The sequence below is a fragment of the Rhinolophus sinicus genome, linkage group LG18 (genome assembly GCF_036562045.2).
Source record: "Rhinolophus sinicus isolate RSC01 linkage group LG18, ASM3656204v1, whole genome shotgun sequence".
Lineage (NCBI taxonomy): Eukaryota > Metazoa > Chordata > Mammalia > Chiroptera > Rhinolophidae > Rhinolophus > Rhinolophus sinicus.
In genome coordinates this window covers 5,135,722-5,157,976 of record NC_133767.1, presented here as the reverse complement: position 1 = coordinate 5,157,976, position 22,255 = coordinate 5,135,722, and the positions used below count along the sequence as shown (strand labels likewise).

Below are 22,255 nucleotides of genomic sequence, written 5' to 3'. Positions count from 1 at the left end.
GGGCTTGGAGAGAAAGGGAGGAGAGGGCCTTTGAGTCTGTGGCTGAAAGGGGAGCTCAGGGAGGGCTTGGTGGTTAAAAGCAGGGCTGCGGCTTGTCTCTGCCACATCCCAGCTGTAGGATCTTGGACGATTTACCTCATCCCTCTAACCCTCAGTTTTTGCTTCTGGAAAAGGGTGTATTCATTTGTTTGGTCTAACCTCCGCTTCCTTCAAGTGGGGACAGTGATCTTTGCTTTGTCCATTGCTGTGTCTACAGCCCCTAATTGAGTGTCTGGCAGATGGTCGGCCCCAGTAAATAGTTTATTTATCTATTTGAATTTTTCATAGAAGGCATAATTTTTATAAAGGAGTGCAACCTAAAGCATCCAGCTCAGTGAACTTTATTTTTTTATTTTTGTGTGTGTGTGTTTTTACACTTATGCATTTATTTACAATTACGGCACATGGAACTACGTATAAAAAAATAAAACTAAAATACTTACGAAAGGAATGCAAGTATATCAAATCAATAGGCCCAATAAGAAAATATAGTACAAAATAATGTATGCTGGAAAGGCTCAATGAATTTTTAAAATGTGTGTGTGTTTGTGTATAAAAACCATGTAACTACCACCAGATCAAGTTACAGAACACTTCCAGCTCCACTGCAGGCTCTCTTGTACCCCTTCCTAATCATAGCCCCCCAAACGTGACCATTATTTTGACTTCGCTCAGCATCTATTAATATTGACTGTTCTTGAATTTCATTTAAATGGGATCATGAAAAATGTACTCTTGTGTCTGGCTTCTTTTGTTCCTTATGATATTTTATGGGATACATCTGCATTGTTGCACGTGTCAACAATTTGATCCTTTAAAAAAAAATTGCTGTGTAGTGTGCCATCGTGTGCCACAACAAATTCATCCTTTTTTTTAGGTTGTTTCTAGTTTTTGGCTATTTTGAATAAAGCTGTCCTGAATTTTTGGTAGACGTCTTTTGACGGACATAAGCATGCCTTTCTCTCGGAAAGGAGTGGAATTGCTGTGTCACTGTGCAGTTGTATGTTTAGATTTAGTAGAAATTGCCAGACCGGTTTCCAAAGCCGTTGGACCAATTTATACTACCACTAACAGAGTGTGAGAGTTTCAGTCGTTTCTCATTTTGGCTCAAACTTGGCCTTTCATTTCAGTCTTTCTTGTGGGTATGTAATGGTATGTCGCTGGGGTTTTCTTCGCATTCCCGTGATGACTAACGATGCTAAGCATCTTTTCATGGGTTTGCCCAGTAAATATTTGTTGAAAGAATGAATGAATAATGAGTTTGGATAAGAATGGAAAGAAATCTGACCCTGTCTCGTGCCCTGCTTAGAACTTACCAGTGGCCTCCTCATTGCTCTTAGGGCCAAGCTGAAATCCGTCCATTGGTCAACAAGGTCCTTCGTGCTCTGGCCCCTTCTGATCTCTCCTGTTTCTCTCTCTGGGTTCCGGTCACCCATGTTGTCTTCAGGTTCTTTCAAGGATCTGCTCTGTCCTGCTTCATGGTTTTTCCATAAGCTGTTTTCTTCAGCCCAGGACACAACCCAGGCCTTATAAAAGCAGACTCATCACTTGTATCTCATCTCAAAGGCTTCTTCCTTCAGGAAGCCCTCCCTGACTTCCACTCTGGGACCCTTTTAGGCCTTCTTACTCCCGCTTTTTCTTCTTAGCTTTTATCACAGCTGTAAATACCCTTTTCTTCCTCTACCATGAAAAAATACTTTTAAAAAACCCACAAGAAACCCCAACAGTTTAAGCTCCATAGGAGCAGCAACTTTGTCTTGTTCTTAGCAAGACCCGGTATATAGTAGGTGCTAAATAAGTATTTGTTGACTATATAAATGTCAAAGCAATAACACAAGGAGCATTATCACCTGAAACTAATTAAATTGTCCCTTAAAAAGTCACTCACCCTGAGGGGAACCTGGGCCAGTAAGAAAAATCATAGGAAACAATCCTGTCTCCCTCCCTCATCTGAACTTTTGGGGGTCTCAAATTCAACCATGGTTTCTGTTTTAGTTGGTGCAGCTTGTGTGTGTGTGTGTGTGTGTGTGTGTGTGTGTGTGTGTGTGTGTAATGGAAACTACACATCAGGCAAGGGATTAAGGGAGGAGAGGAAAGGCATTGCAGGTGTCACAGTGAAAGCCTAGACTCCCAGGGCCCAGCCCCAGCTCCTCTGTCACTGGCTGCCTGTGAATTAAACAATTCTGCGACAATATAGCAAAATGGTTAGCATTATAGATGCCTCCCTTCCCAACCAGCCTGCTTGGGTTCAAAGTCTGGTTTAGCCACTTACTGTCTACACAAGCCCTGACAAAATACTCTGCCTGGCTGAGCCTCAGTCTCCTCAACTGCAAAATAGGGATAATAATAGCAGTTCCCTTCTGGGGTCGCTGTGAGCATGACTCAAGTTAATTTATGTTCATTGTCAAGAACAAAGCTTTAGGAAGCCCCATAACTGTGAATGCCTGTTAATTATTACTCTGAGTGTAGGCCTCAGTTTCTTTATCTCTAAGAGGAGGATCAATAATCAGATCATTTCCTGAATGCTGCTCAAAGAGGGTTGAGAGAAAAAAAAAAACAAGGTGCTTTGCACACATGCGGGGCCCATAGCTGTTTGGGATGGCGATTGGAGTCCTCGGGCCATGAGTGCTCTGGAGTCAGACTGATTGTGGTTCGAATCCCACTTCCACTACTTGGCAGCTGTGTGACCTCGGGCAAATCACTTCACCTCTCTGAGCCTCAGTTTCTCCAACAGATTAGTCAGTGTATCCACCTCTGATGTTTCTTATCTGCTCTGAAGTCAGCTGGCTGGGTTAGCCTGGTGACTCTGGAAAAGCCACTTGACCTGATTGCACCTTGTTTTCTTCCTTCATGAAAGGGAAGTCATAATACACAGGATCCAATGAGGACACACAGCTGGTGTTTGGCACAGTCCAGGCGCATGGAGGACTCAGGACGTGTTATTTTCTCCCGGTTGTTATTATTATGAGTCGTCCTCGTTGCTACAGTAGGATTTGAAAACTGGTCGCCAGGTATGGACACAGAGATCCCCGCAGCTCCCGGGGCCTCCGATGGGGGTGGGATGGGACCCAGCGGATCCGGCCAGGCTGCAGACCACTGCGTCCTGCAGGCCCACGCCGTGGGGCTGCGAGGGGAGCCGGGCGCCGGGGCGGGGCGGGGCGGGGCCGCCGCATCACGACGCGCCGGCCAATCAGGCGGCGTTGCGGCCGCTTTCCCTCCCCGCTGCCTCCAGTCGTCGCCGCTGCCCGCCGCCGGGCCTGTCTGCCCGCCGCGCCGCTGCTTCACGCCCGCCGGTGCCCGCCGGTGCCCGCGCCGGCCGCATGGAGCTCCGGGGCTTCTGCAGCGCGGATGGCTCCGACCCCTTCTGGGTGAGTGCTCGGCGGCCGCCCGGCCCGCGTGGGGCGGCGGGCGGGAGGGAGGGCGCCCGGCAGGCTGGGACGCCGGCCCGCGGGGGAAGCACAGCGCTGGGCGGGCGGGCGGGCGGGCGGTCGGGCCCGCAGACCCCGGGCACCCGCTGCCGACCGGAGCGCCACGTTCCCCGCTCTGCAGCCGGCCTGGGGGTCCCGCTCCCCACCCGCCCGCCGCGGCTCCTTCGGGAGCCTCCGCGGATGAAGGAAAACTTGGGTAATTCAGTTCCGGGGGGAAGGGCGAGCGATTTGCATGTGCCCAGCTCTGGGGTTCGGGGGAAAAGGTGAAGGGCCAGAGCCTGGGGGAGGGGGCCGAAAGGAGTGGTCCTTCCTGCTTTGGGGTTCCCTCTCCGGTTAATAACCTTCCAGGGAAGGGGACGGCGGAGATGGAGGGCGCCGGAGATGGAGGGCGGTAAAGGCGGTTGTCTCTCTGCTGAAGTTCTCCCGTCTCCTTTGTGGGCTGGGGTCCCCCCATTCACAAAGAACGCCCCGTCATCCAAGGGCTGAGCTGGGGAGGGGCTCTGGCTGTGGAAAGGGGCTTCCCAGTCATTGGTTGAGGTTTACCCTCTCCCCAGTTGTTTTGCATCCACGTTACTCTTCCGTGGTTATGTCTTTTTATCGTCTTTTACTTTCTTTTGGCTTAATTACTCCGTGGGGCAGTTTGGAGGAACAAGGGAAGAAGTAGGGATGTTGGAGGAACAGCCAGGAAAGAAGGTAGGGCTGCTCACCCCAGCCATGTCTCACCTGACTCTCGGGTTAGGTTTGGGGTGCAGCTGAGGATGCCCAGGCCCCTGGTACCAGTGGCCTGGTGCCACCCCACCCCTGTAATATAAGGCTCCTCTCTGTGAGGACCTCCGCCAGTTTTTACCTCTGCAAGTTTTCTTCTGAATGTTCAGTGTTGAGCCTGGTTGGGTCTCCAGTGTCAGCTTCCTATGGTTCAATCCTGGTGTCTCTGGCTTTAGCTTCCCTCTGATGGGGGAATTCCTCCTTTGTTCCAGGAGGGCACTTGTGTTAGGCCGTGTTGGTTATTTGTAAACACGCTAGGCAGATCTGGACATGATAGTTTTCCCCCTTTTGTGTAGGCTTCAGGAGAGAGAAGCACCCTTGGTGATTAGTATTCAAAAATAACTTCTTGTCCTGTTTTGTGGTCCTTTCCTTTCAGGCTGCACTTGGAGTGTTGAAAAAGTCATTCTTCAGGGCCCCGTGGGAAGGCTTTATTTTGGGGGCATACCTTTTGGTAGAACAACCAATCTCACCCTGGTATCCCTCCCATTGTCAGGCCAGTGGGATCAGAGATTTACTCAAAGGCTGGAAACAGCTGTGTATTCAGGGTCTGGGAATGATTGGAGAGCAGGCCATTTGCAAAATAGGACTATTTAGCAGAGAGGAAAACCTGTGGAGTCCTTGCTCTCTGTGCCAGGTATAACAGCAGTAAGATTTTCTCTGCAAGGATCCAGATGGTCTAGTGTTGCTGTGAATTCTGGAGTATTGTTTCTTTTCTTCTCCTAAATTATAGAGGGGAATCAAATACATCCTGATACAGAATCTAATGTATGGTCATATGTATATATATCAAATATATCCTGATACAGAATCTAATGTATGGTCATATCTATTATATGACCGTATATTATACATATGACCATACATTAGATTCTGTATCAGGATGTATTTGATTGATGACTAATGAGGTTTTCCAAAGTCGAGTGTGTTTGGGGGGTGTCCTCTGTTTATTTAGCTTAAGAAGCTCATCTGGGAAGACCAGTTGGGTTTTTTTCTCCTTGCAAGGACGTCGCGCTCCAGAAATTGCCAGGTGATTGACCTTCACCTCTGTCAGGCCCTCGATGTTCCCTCAGTCTTTGGCCTTGCAGACTTGCCTCCCTCTGGATACCTGGACGTGCTGGATGCCCCAGTTTCTGGAGGTGCCCTGGAACCAGAGTTTGAGTGTGTGCAGCTGGTACATGAGAAGAAACCCAATATAACAGAAAACAGATAATTTCTGTGTTTTCTAGGTCTGCACGCTCAAGGCCAGGGGAAACTGCCCCCCCCCACACACTGATACAGATAACCTTGGACAAGCTACTTTGCTTCTCCGGGCCTTAGTTTCCTCATATGTTAAATGCGGGCAGGAGTCCAAAATGTCCCAACCTCCTATTGTCTTAAAGAGTAAATGAGTTCATCTTGTATGTGGCTCAGCTGGTGTCCTGCTTAGAGTTCAACAATGGTTATTATTATTCTTTCTAAAGATGAAGTTGTGAAAAAAAAAATGATGAAGTTGTGTGTTTTGAGTCACTCATCCCTCCCACTTTTGGACTCACTTTTTATTCAGCTGATGGAGATGGATGGGATCGGGCCACCCATTCATGCCCCTGATCTAGACCCTGTTTAGAAATCAAAGTGAATAGTCTAGGTGACAAGCTTATCAGAGCTTTGTTCCTGGGCCAGTGCCTGCCTCTGAGACCCAGGGAATTTCCAGAAAGACCAGAGTGTGGAAATGGCCCATGGTGAGAGTTCTACTGACTTAACTGCCTTCACTCAGGCAAATGTTGGGGGTGAAAAAAGAGGAAGTTAGTTATCTAAATGGAAACCGGGCTGGGTTCACTGCACTCTGCTGGAGTTTTACAATTGGGGATCCCTGGAGTCGGGTGTGGGGCTGGTAGGAGGGGCTGTTCTATGGCTGATGTTTGAATGATGGCTGGAATCATGAGTCTGGGCCTCTCCTTGCAAGGTGATTTTTTAAAAAATTGTTTGTTGGTAGGTTGCATATCTAGTGTGGGAAACTTGGAAAATGCAGGAAAGTAGAGGAAAGAAATCAGTGAGCAGTGTAGTGCTTGTGGCTCAGAGCAAGTGCCCCCATTTCCTGGGTTCAACTCCTGGCCCTGCAGCTTAGGGGAGTACTTTCCGCTTGTTGAAAATGGGGGTGATAACAGAACCAAGCGAATAGCACAGTGGTAACGCGAGGTGTAATTAGAGAAGGTGGTTGCTTCGTGTGTAGTCAGCGCTCAGGAAGTGTAAGCAATGACCCCAACGGGAGCTCCCAAGTTGTTACTATGTGGTCCTGCTGCAGTTTGCCACCCAGATGCTCCGCGCCATCCCCCCAACTCCAGAAGCCGCTGAGTATTTGAGTTAGCCAGCGAGGGGCGTGAGAGGGGTCTGTATGAGAAGTTCCTCTTGAGGGTAAGGTCTGGCTTTGGGGTCAGTCTGATTCCTTGGCTTCACAACAATGGATGAAAAGGCAAAATTTTCTCCATCCTCCAAATACCCTGTTGGTTTTCAGACTCATCGCGTTGCCTTCCTCTCTTCTTCCTCCTTTTTCCCACCGTCCCCCCTTCCAGTTCCCCATGTCTCCCTTCCTTGGGCACTGTTAGAGCCGACAGGGACCCTGAAACCCATGGGGCCTCCCTTTCACTCATCCTACTCCCCACAGCTTGAATCTGAGAATGGCAGTGCGATGGGCCCACGGTAACAAGGTCAATGGCTTTGGGAGGAGAAAAGGGGAACCTCAGAGCAGACAGGGCAGGGTTCCTGGGGTGCCCTTGGGCCTTGCAGGAGGAAGCTACAGCTGGCCCGTTCAGCGGAGACTGATGAGGGGCCTGGACCAGCTCTGTTTGTGATAATCTTGGGGTGGGGGATGCCTTTGGACCGTGCTGGTGGATGAAAATCTCTCCCCTTGTGCACTCAACTTCTAGGAACTGCTATCTCCACCTGGGTGTCTCCAACTTCCCGGGTCCCAGAGAGCACTTGGGCCCTTCCTCCCCCAGCCCTCTGCACCTCAGTTAATGGCACCTGGTCTTCAGAGGCTCAGGCGAAAGCCCGCGTCATCCTTTACTCTCCCTCCCATTCCACGTCCAATCTGTCCGCAGATCCTGTTGCCTCTTCCTTCAAAATGTCTCCAAACCTGCCTGCTTCTCACAGCCTCCCTGCTACTGCTCTGCTCTGCTCTGCAGCTATTGGCTCGCGCCTAGATTTGAACATGCCTTCCTCTCTGCTCTCCCTACTTCCCTCCTGGACCCCTACAGTTGAATCCCAACCCCAGAGCCACAGGGATCCTGTCCCTCTTCTGCTTAAAACCCTGCAATGGATCCCCACTTTCCTCAGGTTAAAAACCAAGGGCTCAGAGAGCGTACGAGGACGCCTGGCAGCGTAGCGCCCCATCACGGCTAAGCCTATTATTGCTTCTTTCTCCGCTCAAGCTGCCTTTGCATTAGCTGTTTCCCCTGCCTGGAATGCTCCTTCAGCTATAAATCCTTGTTCAGGTGTCGCTTCAGGGCGCTCACCCCCTATGCCAATAGGCCCTGCTCTTTCCCCGTAGCACTTACTACCATCTGATACACCAAATATTAATTAATTAACTCATGAATGAATGAATTTTCACTCGCTGTCAATTACCACCAAAAGGGCAACTTCACGAGGGCAAGGAATTTTGCCTGTGTTTGTTTATGGCCGGAATCCCAGCACCTAGAACAGTGCCGGGAACATAGTAGGTGCTCAGTAACCATTTGTTGAAGGAAGAATGACACGAAACGGTGGAATGGCTTTTGAGCTGCCTTGAAGCTTGTCTCCAGAGGTCCCTAAGGATGAAAGTCACTCGCCTGTCTCGAATGGATACTCAGGTAGACAGAGCCCTGCAACTTCCACATTTGACTGCTTACATTTTATCTCGTTCGGGTCAACCTGAGTCTCACCCATCTCTTTTCCCAGGGCCCAGTGCCTCATGCACAGTAGGCTCAATTAACATTTGAGTTTGAGTGTCTTAGATCCCAGTTCTAAAGTGGGCATTAGATCTAGCCTACCCATGTGCTGGTTTGGCTTTGTTTTAATTATGAATCACTGTAATTGCTAATATTTACTGATTTGTAAGACGGCACAGAAAAATCTGGATTTCTGGCTTCTCGTGAGACATCAGAAGCTCCGACAGCACGGGGCCTGCCTTTGTACGTGGTAGCAGTCAGCTGCGTGGTTGCAATTTGCCTCCATCCTTACTCCTTCCTGCAGCCTCAATTTTCAGGGCAGCGTCCGTTGCCTTTTTTCATTGTGCTGTCTCACCTGGTCTGCGTCCCTCACCTGGCCCCTATAGGTGTTTGAGCTGGCATCCCCTGCTTTGAAGCCCAACCTTTGGGTGAAGTTACTGGGGCCTAACGGAATCACTAGATTGATGACACACAGATCCTGGCCCCAGCCTAGTCGCGTTGGCAGGAGGGGGATGGATAAACTGGTTATTGATGCCAGAGGCTTTTGAAGCTGGCGTCTCATTTCTAGGGTAGCTCCAGATTTTCATGCTGGGATAAGGTCTAGCTTTTATTGTCAGATCTTCATGGTCAGTAAAACCCATGCCCATAAAAACTTGCCCGAACATTGTGCAAAAAAGAATTACAGTGCTAATGTAGTGGGTGTGGGTAGTGCCAGGGTTCTGGATGTCCTGAGGCGAGCGCTTCCCCCAGCCTGGCTGGGAACCTGGGACGTGTCCCTTCGGATGCAGGTGGGGACCTGTACTTACCTCTTGAAGGCGGAGGGTTGAAGGAGGCCTTTGAGGAACCAGTGTGGGGGCTGGGTGGGAGGTATAGGACATGGTTTCTCAGCCTCGGCATTCCTGACAGCTGGGGCTGGCTAATTCTGTGTTTGGGGGCCGTTGTGGGCACTGTCCGTTGTTTAGCGGCGTCCCTGGCCCCCACCCACTGGGTGCCAGTAGTACCTCCCCTTGTCTGGACGACAGATGTCCCAGACATTGTCAGATGTCCCCTGGGTGGCAAAGTCACACAGCCATTGGTGTGGAGGAATCTAGAGAAGACATTTTGGGCAAGACTTTGGCCCCCATGCTTTTATTTCCCTAAGAGTTTCTAGGCTGTTGGACTTCTTGTGTAATTGGCTTATTGAGGTTGCCTTGGAGAAGCTTTAATGAAACGTAAGGAGGTTAAACTCCAATTAGCCAGCGACCATTTTCATGCTGTTTGCCTCTCTTCCCCTAGGCCCGCGTCCCTCTCCCCTAATCCATTCTGGATGGGGGGTGTGGAGGTTCAGTTGTGGGGAGAAAGCGCCTGTCTTTAGAGGTCAGGTTTGAAGCTCTGCTCCTTCATTTTAAACTGCCCCAGGCGAGGTGGACAATTATCAAGTCGAGATTCTACTGACGTGTCCCTTTGGTTTAATTGTGGGGTTCATATTCTGAAGGACGTTGCCAAGTTCTGGAAAATGGGTCTCAATGACCACGGAGGGCAGCCCTAGGCGGGCATTGCGTACGCTTAGGTAGTAATTGAGGGTTTGTTTTTTTGTTCTTTTTAATGAGGCTTTTCCCTTCCCTCTCTGAGTTTTCTCTCTGAGAACCTCAGTTTACCTTTTATTGGCCTCTAAGTAACTACCTGCTTGGGGAGAACGGAGAACGTAAGTGTGGTCTTTGAAAATACAAGATTTGTTCTCTTGTTCTTCCCACAGCTGTTTCGCCCTCATTCATGTGTTCAATCTTGTATTATTAACTGTGCGCCTACTATGTGCTGGCACTGTTCTAGACACTGGGAATACATCTATGAATGGGACAGACGAGACCCAGGTGCTCATGGAGCTCACACTGGGGATTATTAAACCAATTTTGGGTAGTGGTTAAGTGTTGCAATGACATAACCAGGGAGAACTGGGCTGGGGTGCGAGCTATGATAGAGGGATGTCCAGGGAAGGCGTTTCAGAGGAGGTGACATTTGACCTGTGAGCTAGATGGTGAAGCTCGTTGTGCAAGGACTGGGGGAAGGGATTCCCAGATAGGGGAACAGCAAGTGCAAAGGCCCTGGGGTGCTTGGTGAGGTCAGAGTATCAGAGCTTAACTCAAAGGAACTGCAGAGCCCATCTCATAAAAATCTGGCCTGGAGCACTCTGCAAAAAGGCATAAAGCACTAATCAAATGACTTGTGGTAATAATAAGGGTCTGGAAATTCCGGGTAGGAAACTTACCCCAGCTTGGCAAGGAAGTGGAGCAATATTTGTGCCTGGACAAAGGCCTGGGTTTCTGATCCATTTATGTTTGTACGAATTTAAAATGAAGTTTATATGTTTTATGAGTCTAATTGGTTTCAGGACTTTAGCTGAAGCTCTTGAGAGTCAGACCAAGTTGGAATTTCCCTCCAAAGACTTTTCATGACCTATTAAGATGATGAGGTGCTTTGGTCGGTGGTTAAAATGACTTTCTATTATGTAGGTTGCTAGAAAACGCGTCTTTTAAAACTAGATGCTGAATTGGTCTGGCTGATTGCATGAGGGAGATCTTGCACAGTAACTTTTTTGATTGCACTGTTACTTTTAAGGTGAATATTCTAGAAGACGGTGAAGGGGAAGTAAAAGTTTTGGTACTTCCCCTCCCTGTGCTCTGTACCCAACAGCCACAGATGGTAATCTCTTGGGTGTCCTTCTAGAAAAATTTCAAGCATATGCAAGTATGTATGAAGGGGTGAGAGCGAGAGCGAGAAGGGGATATCTCGTTTCCCTCCCCAAATGGGCTCATATTCTAAACAATGTTCTGTATCTTGCTTCCTCCACTTAAAAACCTGTGTTGATTTTCTTTCCATGTTAAGTCTGTGCCAATCGAAAGAAAAAGGAAATAGCGCTTCTTTACAAGCCACACATTTTTCTGTTATATATCTGTACCATCTAATCCCCTAGTCCCCTTTTGGTCGTTGTCCGGATGGGTTCCAGATTTTTTGCATGATGAACAGTGCTGCTTTATACATCCCTGGGGACTCACCTTTGCACATATATGCAAATAGGTGTCAGCAACTCAGCAGAGTACATTCCTCCATGAGAAATCGCCTGGGTTCAGAGATCGATGCATATTGAAATTTGATAATGTTAATTGTCAGGTGGCTGCTGTAGTTTTCACTCCCACTAGTGGACCCACCAGCATTTATTAAGCGCCTGTTGTGTTCTTGCCACTTGAGAGCATTGAGCAAGCTGGGAATTGACCAGGCTTTGTCCCTGTATTGCAAGAGGGTTTTGCCCAGTTGAATTCAACCTTACTTTCCAGGAGGTTCGGTCCGGAGAATGCTTGTTGTTGTTTTTTTTTTACAATTTTAAAAAGATGTGTTTACATTTTACACATCATTGTCTTTTCTGTTTAAAAAGTGCTTTTACATCAACAATTTAACAACAGTAAAAGTTTGACTCATAATCCCACCATGCTAATACAACTCTGATTTAATTTTTACACCAATTTCCAGTTTAATCAGTTTTCTGATTACGAAACAAACAACATAAAGATATTTAAATCCTCAACATGCTGCTCTCTGGACCTATCCGATAGTCAAGGTATTCTTTCAGTCTTCTCTATAATCCTAGAAACATTTATAAGCATAAATAATATGTTTGAATTAGAATAGGTTCTGTTGTAATTACTCTGCATTTTATTTTTACTTAACATATAATGCATATCAATACACAGTCTCCCTCTTTACAGTAGTTTAACATTTGAAGTTACAAATTTGCTATAATTCAACCATTTCCCTATTAATAACCATTGCTTGCATTCATTTCCTTTTTTTGTTCCTGAAAACAGTGTTCCAATCAACATCCTTTTACATAGGCCAAAATTATGTCAATTTTTTTCTATTTCATAGGTATCGGTTGGTTATTTTCCAGAAAGGTTATAGCAAGTCCGTTTCCAGTGACAGTGAATGAGAATTTGCATTTCTCTGCATGCATCCTTCCCAACCCTGGGCATGGCTGAATTTTGTTATCTTGATGGATAGAAAAGATCTTATTTTCATCCACATTTGCTTTAGAAGTTGAACATCCTGCTACGTTTCCCCCGGTGGTGTGCGTGTTCTTTTCTGTGCATGTCTTTCCGGGTCCTTCTTCTGTACACTGGCATCTGTACTGACATCTGTACCCTGGCTTATCTGTTTCCTCTTGATTTTCAGTAGCTCTTGACATATTGAGAATCTTGTTCCTTTGTCTATCATGTGTGTTGCAAATATTTTTCCATAGGCCATTGTTGGTCTATTGGCGTGTTACCGTCCAATTCTTGTCCAGATTTGTACGTAATTTTGCAAGGTTGCATTTGTAGTGTGCCTGCCATTTTCTTTCTTTTTTTATTTTATTTTATTTATTGGGGTGACAATTGTTAGTAAAATTACATAGATTTCAGGTGTACAATTCTGTATTACATCATCTATAAATCCCATTGTGTGTTCACCACCCAGAGTCAGTTCTCCTTCCATCACCATATATTTGATCCCCTTTACCCTCATCTCCCACCCCCACCCCCTTACCCTCTGGTAACCACTAAACTATTGTCTGTGTTGATGAGTTTTTATTTCTCATTTGTTGCTTGCCTGCCATTTTCTATCCTACATTTTCCATTTACAGTTGTAAGAATTTTCCCATGTTCCTCCATTCCTTTTAAAATTATACCTTTAAATGTCCAAGCCATTGTTCCTGGTATCGGTGGACTGTAATTTACATAATTACTACCTGTGGTTTGATGTTTAGCTTGCTGTCCTCCCCCTTCTTTTTTTTTTTCTCTTTTGAAGAAACATTCAAATTTTTTTTATTTAAACATGAAATGCTTTTTTTTTTTTTTTTTTTTTAAGAAAACATCATAATGAATATCATATGGATAGTGCCTGTTGACTTATTTCCTTAGAACATATTTTCAGGAGTGGAGTGCAGCATCTCAGAACATTAATTACAAAGGGTTTCGCTCTAGCTATAGTCTTGTTTTTAAAAAAGGGTTGGCCCAGTTTGCCATTCTAGCAGGGCCTAAGGATACACACTGTTGTTGTTTGTATTATTATTAAGAGCAGATGATAGATACGTATTAATGACAGTGGCTTCTGGGGTCCCTTCAGTCAGCCTTACAAAGCTGGAGACCAGTGGCCCGGGGGAAAGTTGGAGCTGCAAGGTGCTGGGGAAGATGACCTGGTAGTTAGTGATTGAATTACTTAATTCTTCCTTGTTCTCTTCTTTGATTTTTCCACATATCCTAAATTGTAGTGTTTTTCTTTTAAATGAGAATGGGAGCTTATAAAAGCATACTTATATTTTGTTTTCATTTACTAGTGCATGTTAGGTATGGCCCATCTGTAATGAAGTGGTATTTACTTGAAGATGACATGTCAACAGGAACCTAATTAAGTAATTTGCTAATAATTGTTCCCTCTGGAGGCGGTTGGTTGGCGCCTTGTTTTTTAGCCTCTGTGTACAGGGAGATCTGGGGAAAATGCGAAACATGACCTGGAGGGATGGAGCACGGAGAGCATGTGATGACCTTCTCAGGAGCCCCTTGCAAGACAGGGAACCTCTGAGGGTCTCGAGTTGTGCTCATTGACAGAGCGCCCACCTGTTGGTCCCATGGCCTGGCCCCATTCAGCCAACCGTCTCTGAGGATCCCCTGAGTATCCCTGCACTGGCCGTGACCACCTCTGGCTACAAGGGAGGCAGGGAAAGAGAGCATTTGTGTGTTTTTTAGTGGGAGGCAGCAAGAGAGAAGGGAGTTGAGAAGGGCGGTTGAGTAAGGCAGCCAGTGGTGTCTGCCACATCTGTATTTACGTAGTGCTGTCCTTTACATCAGTTCACTTTTTTGAAAACCTAAATAAAAATATCCCATAGGAAGTTTCATTTCGCTTTAGAATATCGATGAAGTCCCAGGTTGGTCGTATTGGTGTATTTACCTAACAGCTATTCGATATGTCACTACTCAAACGACAAAATAGGGTAGTCGGCAAACTGCCTAGATCCGTGGTTCTCAACTCCAGGCGGTTTTGCTCCCGGAGAACATATTTCAACATCTGGAAACATTTTTGGTTGTCACAGTGGAGGGTGTGTGCTCTTGGCATCTAGCAGTTAGTGGCCAGGGCCGCTGCGAACATTATAGTGTACAGGGCAGCCCCCCAAGAACAAAGACTTACCGGGGCCCAAATGTCAATAGTGCTGAGGTTGAGATACACTCACCTAGATGCCCTTCGCGTGCCGCCATGTTTTGGGAAAGGCTGTCACGTGCTGGGCACACTGTTTTCTCCTGGGTAACTGTCATAGTAATACTTGACATCCGTAGCTGGTTTGTAGGTTTTCAGACCTATTCCCGCAGATAATTATCAGCTCTCCAGTAACCTGTGAAGTACTTTAACATGTGGACGTGAATTCAAAATATTGTTGCTCTTTGAGCACTTGATAGAAATTAGGAGAAAGGAGCTCACGGACCTTGAAGCTGGCGTTTGAAGGAATAACCTTTTCGCCAGGCAAATCCTGTCCGAGTGTGTGTTTCCGGAGGAAGGCTGTGTCTCAGAGAGGACCTCTCTCTGGGGTCAGGCAGACACCAAGGCCTCTTGGTGACTGCCTGCGTGCTCTGAAAGCCCTGTCCTTTGTCGGGTAGGAGATTTTTATTGCCTGCTTTCTACCTGGGTTTGGCAAAAACAACCTGGCCTGGGGAAGGAGCTGTGGAGACAAGAAGGCAGCTGGCAGGTGGAGATGAGCACGTCAGGCAGCTGGCAGTTGTGCAGGAGCTGGGCTGGCCAGGTAACTTGGCAGTTACCCTTATGCCTCCATGAAAGTTAATTGAGTTGTTATGGAGCGTGGTAAGGAGGCGGAGCCAGAATGCTTATTGCCTCCCTCCCAGCGGTAGCTGGGCTGAGAAGTAAGGGCATTTTTCTTTTTCCTTCTTGATTCGAGAAGCTTAGGAAAAGGCCTCTTGCCACCCCGTGGATGGCGCAGTTAGAGGTCAGGCTGTGCATGGACGCATACCGCATTTCATGGAGTCCAAGAGGCCGGCAGTTGTGACATGCATCTCAATTTCATCGATGTTACGCTGTGAAAATGAGGCCAGTCAGGATGGTAGGGTGCATTCAGTAGGAGAAACAGGCTGGGATCAAAGATAGTAACGTGGGAAGAAACACGGGTCTTAGAAGCGATGCAAGATGATAATCGCTTCTACTCCCTCCCTCTACCCCTTCTCCCCTCTTCTGTGTGTTAGTCCTTTTATTGTCGTAGTTCCATGCTAAGTGCTGGGGACACGTACATGGCGGGTGAAGCACTCGGTCTCCCTGTCTCGGGGAGGCCATGGCTGTGAAGATGTTTAGAGGAGCACAGGGAGCCAGTGTAGCCTCCGTTCAGATCCTGGTCCTGCCGCTCGCTAGCTGTGTGACTTTGGACAATGCCTTTACCTCTCTGTGCCTCTGTTTCCTCATGTGCAAAATAGGGAGCATGGTGATGCCTCATAGAGCTGTACAATTAATTGAGTTAATATGCAATTAGTGTGCAAGTCCTATTACTGTTAAATGCTGTTGTTATTACTTCTGCCACGTCATTGTTACTACAACTGTCGTCATCCGTATTGTGACACAGCTGTCCCTGCTCTGGACAAAGTGAAATGCAAGATAGAAAAAGTGCTAGATAGTGGTATAGTTCTCGGCTGGCCCCAAGTTAGCTGTGGTTAACTTCTGGTTCTTTGGGTACCACAGTCTCCTCTGCTCAGGGCAGGGAGCCTTTTCATGCTGCACCTCAGTTTCCACACCTGTAAAATGGAGAATAATAGTACCTGTCTCCTCATAGGTTTGTTTGAGAGATTAGACAAGTTAATATCTGTGCCTGGGGCTGTTTAAGGCTTAGCTATGATGGTATCTAAACCTCTCCAGAGAAAAAAAGAGACACCCTCCTCCTGCCACCTTGAGCACCATCTGTTCCCTTGATTTGAAATCTTCTCCTCACCCTTAATCAGAAGTCTTCTGCAGTTCTGGTCAGAGACAGTGTGCTTTACTCTAGTTCTTGGTCTGTTTTCATGTGAGGTTAAAAAATCCTCTGCATAGAGCGTGAGGCCAGCGTGGCCAGTGCCCGCTCCTCTTGACTGATGGCCGCTCCAGGACTGGAGGTGGCCCCTGGCTCTGGTTCAGGACAGTTGGGTCACTTTCAACAGAATCCTCTGCTACGGTTTGCTTAGCTCCTGTGTGCCTGGGGGTTTCTGGGTGTTCACTGGGAATGGCCCAGCGTGTGCGTGCTCCCTCTCTTGCTGTTCGAGTTATTTCCTTTGGACCTTTGCTTATCCCTGGGATGGCTGGGTCAGAGGCAACGGGATGGGTTCCTCTGGCTTTTCTTTGTGTGTTACTGGGTTGCTCTTCAGGTAGGCTTATTCACTTGTTGAAAAGTATTTAATGAGCGCCTACTGTATGCAGGTGAATTAAGGGACATGGTCCTGCTTTGGGGAAGTCACAGGCAGGAGGAGGAGACAGACACTGAGACTCAAGAGGGAAATAGTTGGTAGTGCGGGGTGGTTCCCAAGCGCCGTGAATTCTTCCTGACAGTACCCTGTGGAGTAGGGATGGGGTTACTTCTGACTTATGAATGGGGAAACTGAGGCAGGGAGTGGTGACGTCACCCAGTTAGTAAGTGGCAGAGCCAGATTCAAACCCAGGCTGTCTGGCTCCAGAGTCTGGCTGGTAAGCCCTGGCCCATGCTGCCCAGTAAACATGGGTGCTGAAGGCAGAACACAGGTTTGGGTCCTAGTGAATAACCGGGGCAGGGGGGCACTTTAGACAGCTAGGGCCGCTCTCCCCCAGCAGGTGTTTGAGGTAACACTAGAAGGCTGAGGGGCTGGCCAGACCAAAGGCATTCCCGGTGGGAGGCCCTGAGGTGGGAAACGCTGGCTGCGTTTGCATCTAGAGCATCAGAGACTGGGGGGAGGGTCACGGCCTGATTTAATAGCAACTATGATCTAATAATAATTACTACCCTTCATATGCTCCCAGGCACTGTGCAAAGACACTTTCCATTTAATCCCGAAGACAGCCCTATGAAATTGATAGGCTATTATCATATCCATTTTACAGATGGGGAAACTGAGGCCCAGAGAGGTTTTGTGACTTGCCCAAGGTCATACAGCTCATATGCAGGTTTGGCCCAGAGTCTAGGCTCTCAAACATGGCACCATCCTGCCACTGTGATGGGATTGTCCCCAGTTGCCTCGATGGTGGCCTGTTTTAAAAAAGCGGTTGTGGGTGCTTCCCAGGGGAGTGGTATGCTAGGACGGCTCTGGGGTGGCCAGAGTGGAGTCTTTTCCCACAGGCTGTGCTAAATGCCTGGTTAATCCTAAGAGAATGAAAGTCTTCTGGGGGGCAGGGGGAGGGGGGCTGCTCAGCATTCCTGCACATGGCTTTATGTGCTGCTGCTTTCACTTAAAGAATGACGTTGACAAGGCCTGTACTCTTGATCCCTGAGTCGTGGGTCCTTCTTCACCACCACCTCCTCCTGGCCCATCTCCACGGTTACCCAGTTGTCTGTGGACACTTGGGGGTTTCCATGTCTGGGCCACTGTGGATCATGCTGCAGTGAGCCGGGGGTGCCGGTATCTCTTCGAGGCAGTGATTTCATTTCCTTTGGAGACACTCAGTGATGTTTAAAGACTGAATTCCCCTAGGGGTGGGGGAACGGGATCAGCATTTATCATTATCTTCATGATTGTCACTGGGACTCTCCAGGTTGTCAGCCTAACCGGGGCCACCTTTTTATCTGCCTGTGTGGCTGAAGTGACGCCCTGTTGGACTTCAGGCCAGGCCTTCCTGTGATTTTTAGCTTAAGGAGTCATTTCTAAGGGAATTCGTTGGGCTCTGGTTTGGAATAGAAAAGATTGGCAGTGACCCAGGTGGCAGCCAGTAGGGACCTGGGGAAGTACAATACGTTCCACTCATTCAGGGCTGGAGTGAGGATGCTTTCAGCAGGAAGTAAGAAGTAAGGGTGAGGCCAGCCTCCAGGATCTCATTTTTCAGTGAAAACATCAAGATCCAGTTGGCATGTTTGGTAAAATAATGTCTTGTGTAAAGAGAGGCACAAATAGGAATGTTTAGTTGTATTTGCTTGTGTTTGCATAATGAACGCCAGAAGGATACACAAGAAACTCACAAATGGGGTTGCGTTTGTGTATGGGGGTGGGGCGCCCAGGACTGACAGAGGGGACTGGGCTCATGGGGCAAGGGAGGAAAAGTTCCTTTTTACTGTATTCCCTCCCTCCCTCCCTCCTCCCTCCCTCCCTCCCTCCCTCCCTCCCGTCTCCTCCCTCTCTCTCTCTCTCTCTCTCTCTCTCTCTCTCTCTCTCTCTCACAAATACACATATTACACACAAATATTTAAGTGAGTCATGTATTGCCTATTAAACTGAAATTTATCAACCATTTTGTATTTTCTGTTGTTTCCAGATCCCGTCCTTCAAAAGCATTTCCTAAGCAGCTCCCCTGCAGGGGTGTCTGGGTTGTAAGCCTGCGGAGAGCGGTTGCTGCAGGGCTGAGTTTGGGTGAGGCAGGGCCAGGGCAAGGCGAGGCAGGGGTATCGAGGCCGGAGTGTCAGCTTGGCGAGGGCACAAGCAGCCCTTGTTTCCTGCCGGCTGTATCTGCTGTATGAGTGTCCTGTGGCTGCTATAACGTATCACTGCAAACTTATGGCCTAAAGCAACACGGGTTTGTTCTCGTCAAGTTTGGAGGTCGGAAGTCCCCACTACAGTGCTGGCACTGTGCCTGGAGGTTCTCGGGGAGAACCCGTTTCCTTATTTCCTTGGCTTGGCTGGCTTCTGCAGGTGGCCACATTCCTTGACTTGTGGCCCCGCCTCACTCTGACCTCTGCTTCTGTCCTCGCATCTGGTCCTCTGACCCTCTCCCCTCGCTCTCTTCCCGTGTAATTCCCTTATGAGTCCAGAGTCCCACCTGGATGACCCAGGCGAATCTCCCATCTCCAGATGTGTAACTGAATTCACATCTGCAGCGTCCCTTTTGCCAAGTGAGATAGTTGATCTGTTCTGGGGATTGGGATGTGGACATTTTTCGGGGGGGCTCTTCTGCCTACTATACCTGGTCACATAGTTCCTGGCACAGAGTAGGGCTCAGAATGTCTTTGTTGGGTGAAAGAAACAACCACTAGATGAGGCTAGAAATGTGGAAGGGACATAGTGAGAGATGGAGCCGGAAGCAGTCACAGTAACAGCAGTGACATTTCTTGCGTGCCCACTGTGTACTCTGGCTCATGTTTAATTAAGAGTATTTACATATCTCATCAGTGTTCCCACTCTACAGATGTGGAAACTGAGACTTAGTTGCTTGTCCAGTGTCGCATGGTGAGGAGCTGAAACCCATCTGCCTATGAGCGGTGTGTGTGGGGAGTGTGGAACTAAAGGTGGGGAGGATAGGGATTCTGTGAAAATAGGGTTTCTCAGGACCATTGACGTTTGGGGCTGCGGGAGTCTCTGTTGTGGGACCTGTGCTGTGCATTGTGGGTATTTGAAAGCACCGCTGGCCTCTGCCCGAAAAATGCCAGGAACCCCCACCCCAGTGGTGACACCAAAAATGTCTTCAGATGTCCCTGCGGGGTGGGGGACTTGCCTCCTCCCGTGGAGAACCGCTATGTGATAACATACCTCAGAGGATGACACGTGAAATCCATGTCCCCATGTCACTCTTAGTGCAAGTCAAAATCCCTACAGTGGCCTGTGAGTCTTACACAGTCTGTCCCTGCCTGTCCCCCACCTTCCTCCCTGACTTTATCTCCCCTGACTGTTGAATCATGCTGGCCTCTCTCTCATTGTCCCAAAATGCCACTCATGTTTATACCTCAGGGCCTTTGCACTTGCTGTTTCCGCTGCTCTGCCCCCAGGTTCTTTCTGAGATGGCCATTTGGCTTACTACTTGTTGCCTTCAACAAATACACCTTTTCGCTTAGGGCTCCCCCCTTCTCTGAGTTCTTTTTATCAACACACACACACACACACACACACACACACACACACACACACACAGTGTCTCTGGTCAGGTATCAGGTCCAGGAGGGCAGGCCCTTAGCCCGGCTGTTCCCTTCTGGGCCCTCAGCACCTAGAAATGGCGCTCAGTAAGTGGATGAGTGCTGTCAGTCCTGTTTACTGCTGAGTGCCCAGACATACTCCTGTGCGTGGCACACGCCTGACCCCTCGCAAACCCCTGGAACATGACCAAATGGAGAATTTGGGGACGTTCCAGAATCTGATAAAGGAGAGGAAGTGGCTGGAGATGAGCTCAGCAGGTGGTCAGGGCTGGATGAAGAACGTGAGGACAAGTGTGTCCCTCGTAGGGAAGGGCCCTGGTGAGACGCCTCTCACTGCCTGCTGGGAGCCTTGGGCTCAGGGCAGGTCTGAGCGAGCTGTCTGCTGCTGGCATGTGGACGCCTGTGTCGGGGAGTCATGGCTGTTTTCTTCCTGGCACTGGAAGTCCTGTTAAGATGGGAGTCTTGGTTTTGCATGTAACTCCTGCCCCTTTCTCATCAAGGTGTTTGATTCTTGGGCCTGAGGGTCTGCTGAGGATTTGGGGCTCTTGCCCTGCCTTCCTGGGTGCTGGGGGTAAGGTCTGGATGCAGCCCTCCCCTCGCCCCCATATTTCTGGGCTTTATTCTTAGCTCTGGTGAGTCAGCAGGTGAGGGAAGATTGCAGCTCTGCTCGGCGCGGGCAGGGGCATCCCTGCCAGCGTGATGCTGGCGTGGCACTGGCCGCCTTTCTCCCCCCACCCCCTCGCAGTGTGGGGCCTTAGACCTTTCAGGGAACCTCTCGCAGGACTGTGGTGGGGAAATGGAGGCCCCATGCTGGCTCTGTAAACACGATTAATGTCCAGCAGCCCAGCGGGTCCCCTGACCTGACTGTGAGCCTCCCTCTGTGCCTTTTCTGCTTCCCTTTGTTTCCCAGCTCCCCCTTGCCTCAGCCCCGCAACTGTGTGGTTCTGAATATGGCTTTATTAACGGCCTGTCGCCTCATCCTGGCTGCGCCCTGCACAGTTCCCTCCTTTGCAGAAGAGCTAGCTGGGGCTCGGAGCCAGCCTCCCTGGGTTTGAATGCGGGCTCTGCCAGGTCCTGCCCATGTGCCGTCCAGCAAGCCTTCTACCTCTATTTGCCTGTGTCCCTCTCTGTAAAATGGGAAGAAGACAGTACCTACCTCATGGGGTGGCTGTGATGACGAAAAGGAACGATGCAGGTCACCCCCGGACACAACCCCGGCATACGAGGTGGTGCTTCGTAAGAGCTGCCGTCTTGCTGTCACTGTCACTCCTGTGATGAGCCTGAGTTCCCACCCTGCGGGTCTGCACCCTGCAGAGTGGCTGTGGTGCTGACCCAGCAGCCTGTTGGCACCCTGCCCATCCCAGCCCATGTCAGGCAGCTCTGGGCAAGCTCCTAACCCCGCAGGCCGCACGTGGTAGGTTCCATCATTAGTCCTGTTCTGCACACGAGGGAGACCAAGGCGGGAGAGATGAGCTCGTTTTCTGGAGGTCAAGAGGTGAGTGAGCAGGGGCGAGTGGATGCACGTCCAGGCCTGTGGCGCCAGGTCCCCACTTTCTTGTTTGATTGCGTTTTATTTATCCCCTTCTTTCTTTCTCTCCCTCCCTCCCTCCTTCATTGATGAAAAGGTGACACCCACATGGGTCTCTGCCGTGTGCCTTTGCTGTGCCGTCCCTGGGCCTTGTACCAGCTTCCCCTGGATCTTTGCAAGGCTGGTTCCTCCTGACCCTCCCAGTCTTTGCTGAGACGTCACCTTCCCAGACCTTCACCTGGTACTAGCCATCCCAACACAACTTCCCCTTTTCTCCTTAACAAGTATTTGCCCTTTGTAGTTAGGTGTTGATTTGTGACCTCCTATCTTTAGTGGATTGAGAGTCTTCAGAGGGCAGGGACTGCGTCTGGGTAGGTGCTCAATAAATATTTATCGTAGGATGGAATGAGTGAATGAACAAATGAAACCCTGCACTTGTGTTTGTTGTTGATCAGTCTCTTGGCCAGGAACTCAAACTGGAACCTTTTGGGTCATCTCCTTTAACCCTCCTGGTAATTCCGTAATAGGCGGGTCCCTG

The 22,255-nt window shown here is 48.8% G+C and overlaps 1 protein-coding gene across 2 annotated transcripts in view; it reads left to right on the top strand.

Annotated features, from left to right (window-relative positions):
- Nucleotides 1-3,271: 3,271 nt before the first annotated feature.
- The window catches only part of ABCC1 (ATP binding cassette subfamily C member 1 (ABCC1 blood group)), a 115,421-nt gene continuing 96,437 nt past the window's right edge, over nt 3,272-22,255 (top strand). For both annotated transcript variants that reach the window (XM_074322977.1, XM_074322976.1), the window contains exon 1: nt 3,272-3,407. In XM_074322977.1, the coding sequence (XP_074179078.1) occupies nt 3,360-3,407 (48 nt within the window). In that variant the 5' untranslated portion in view covers nt 3,272-3,359. The remainder of the gene's footprint in view (nt 3,408-22,255) is intronic.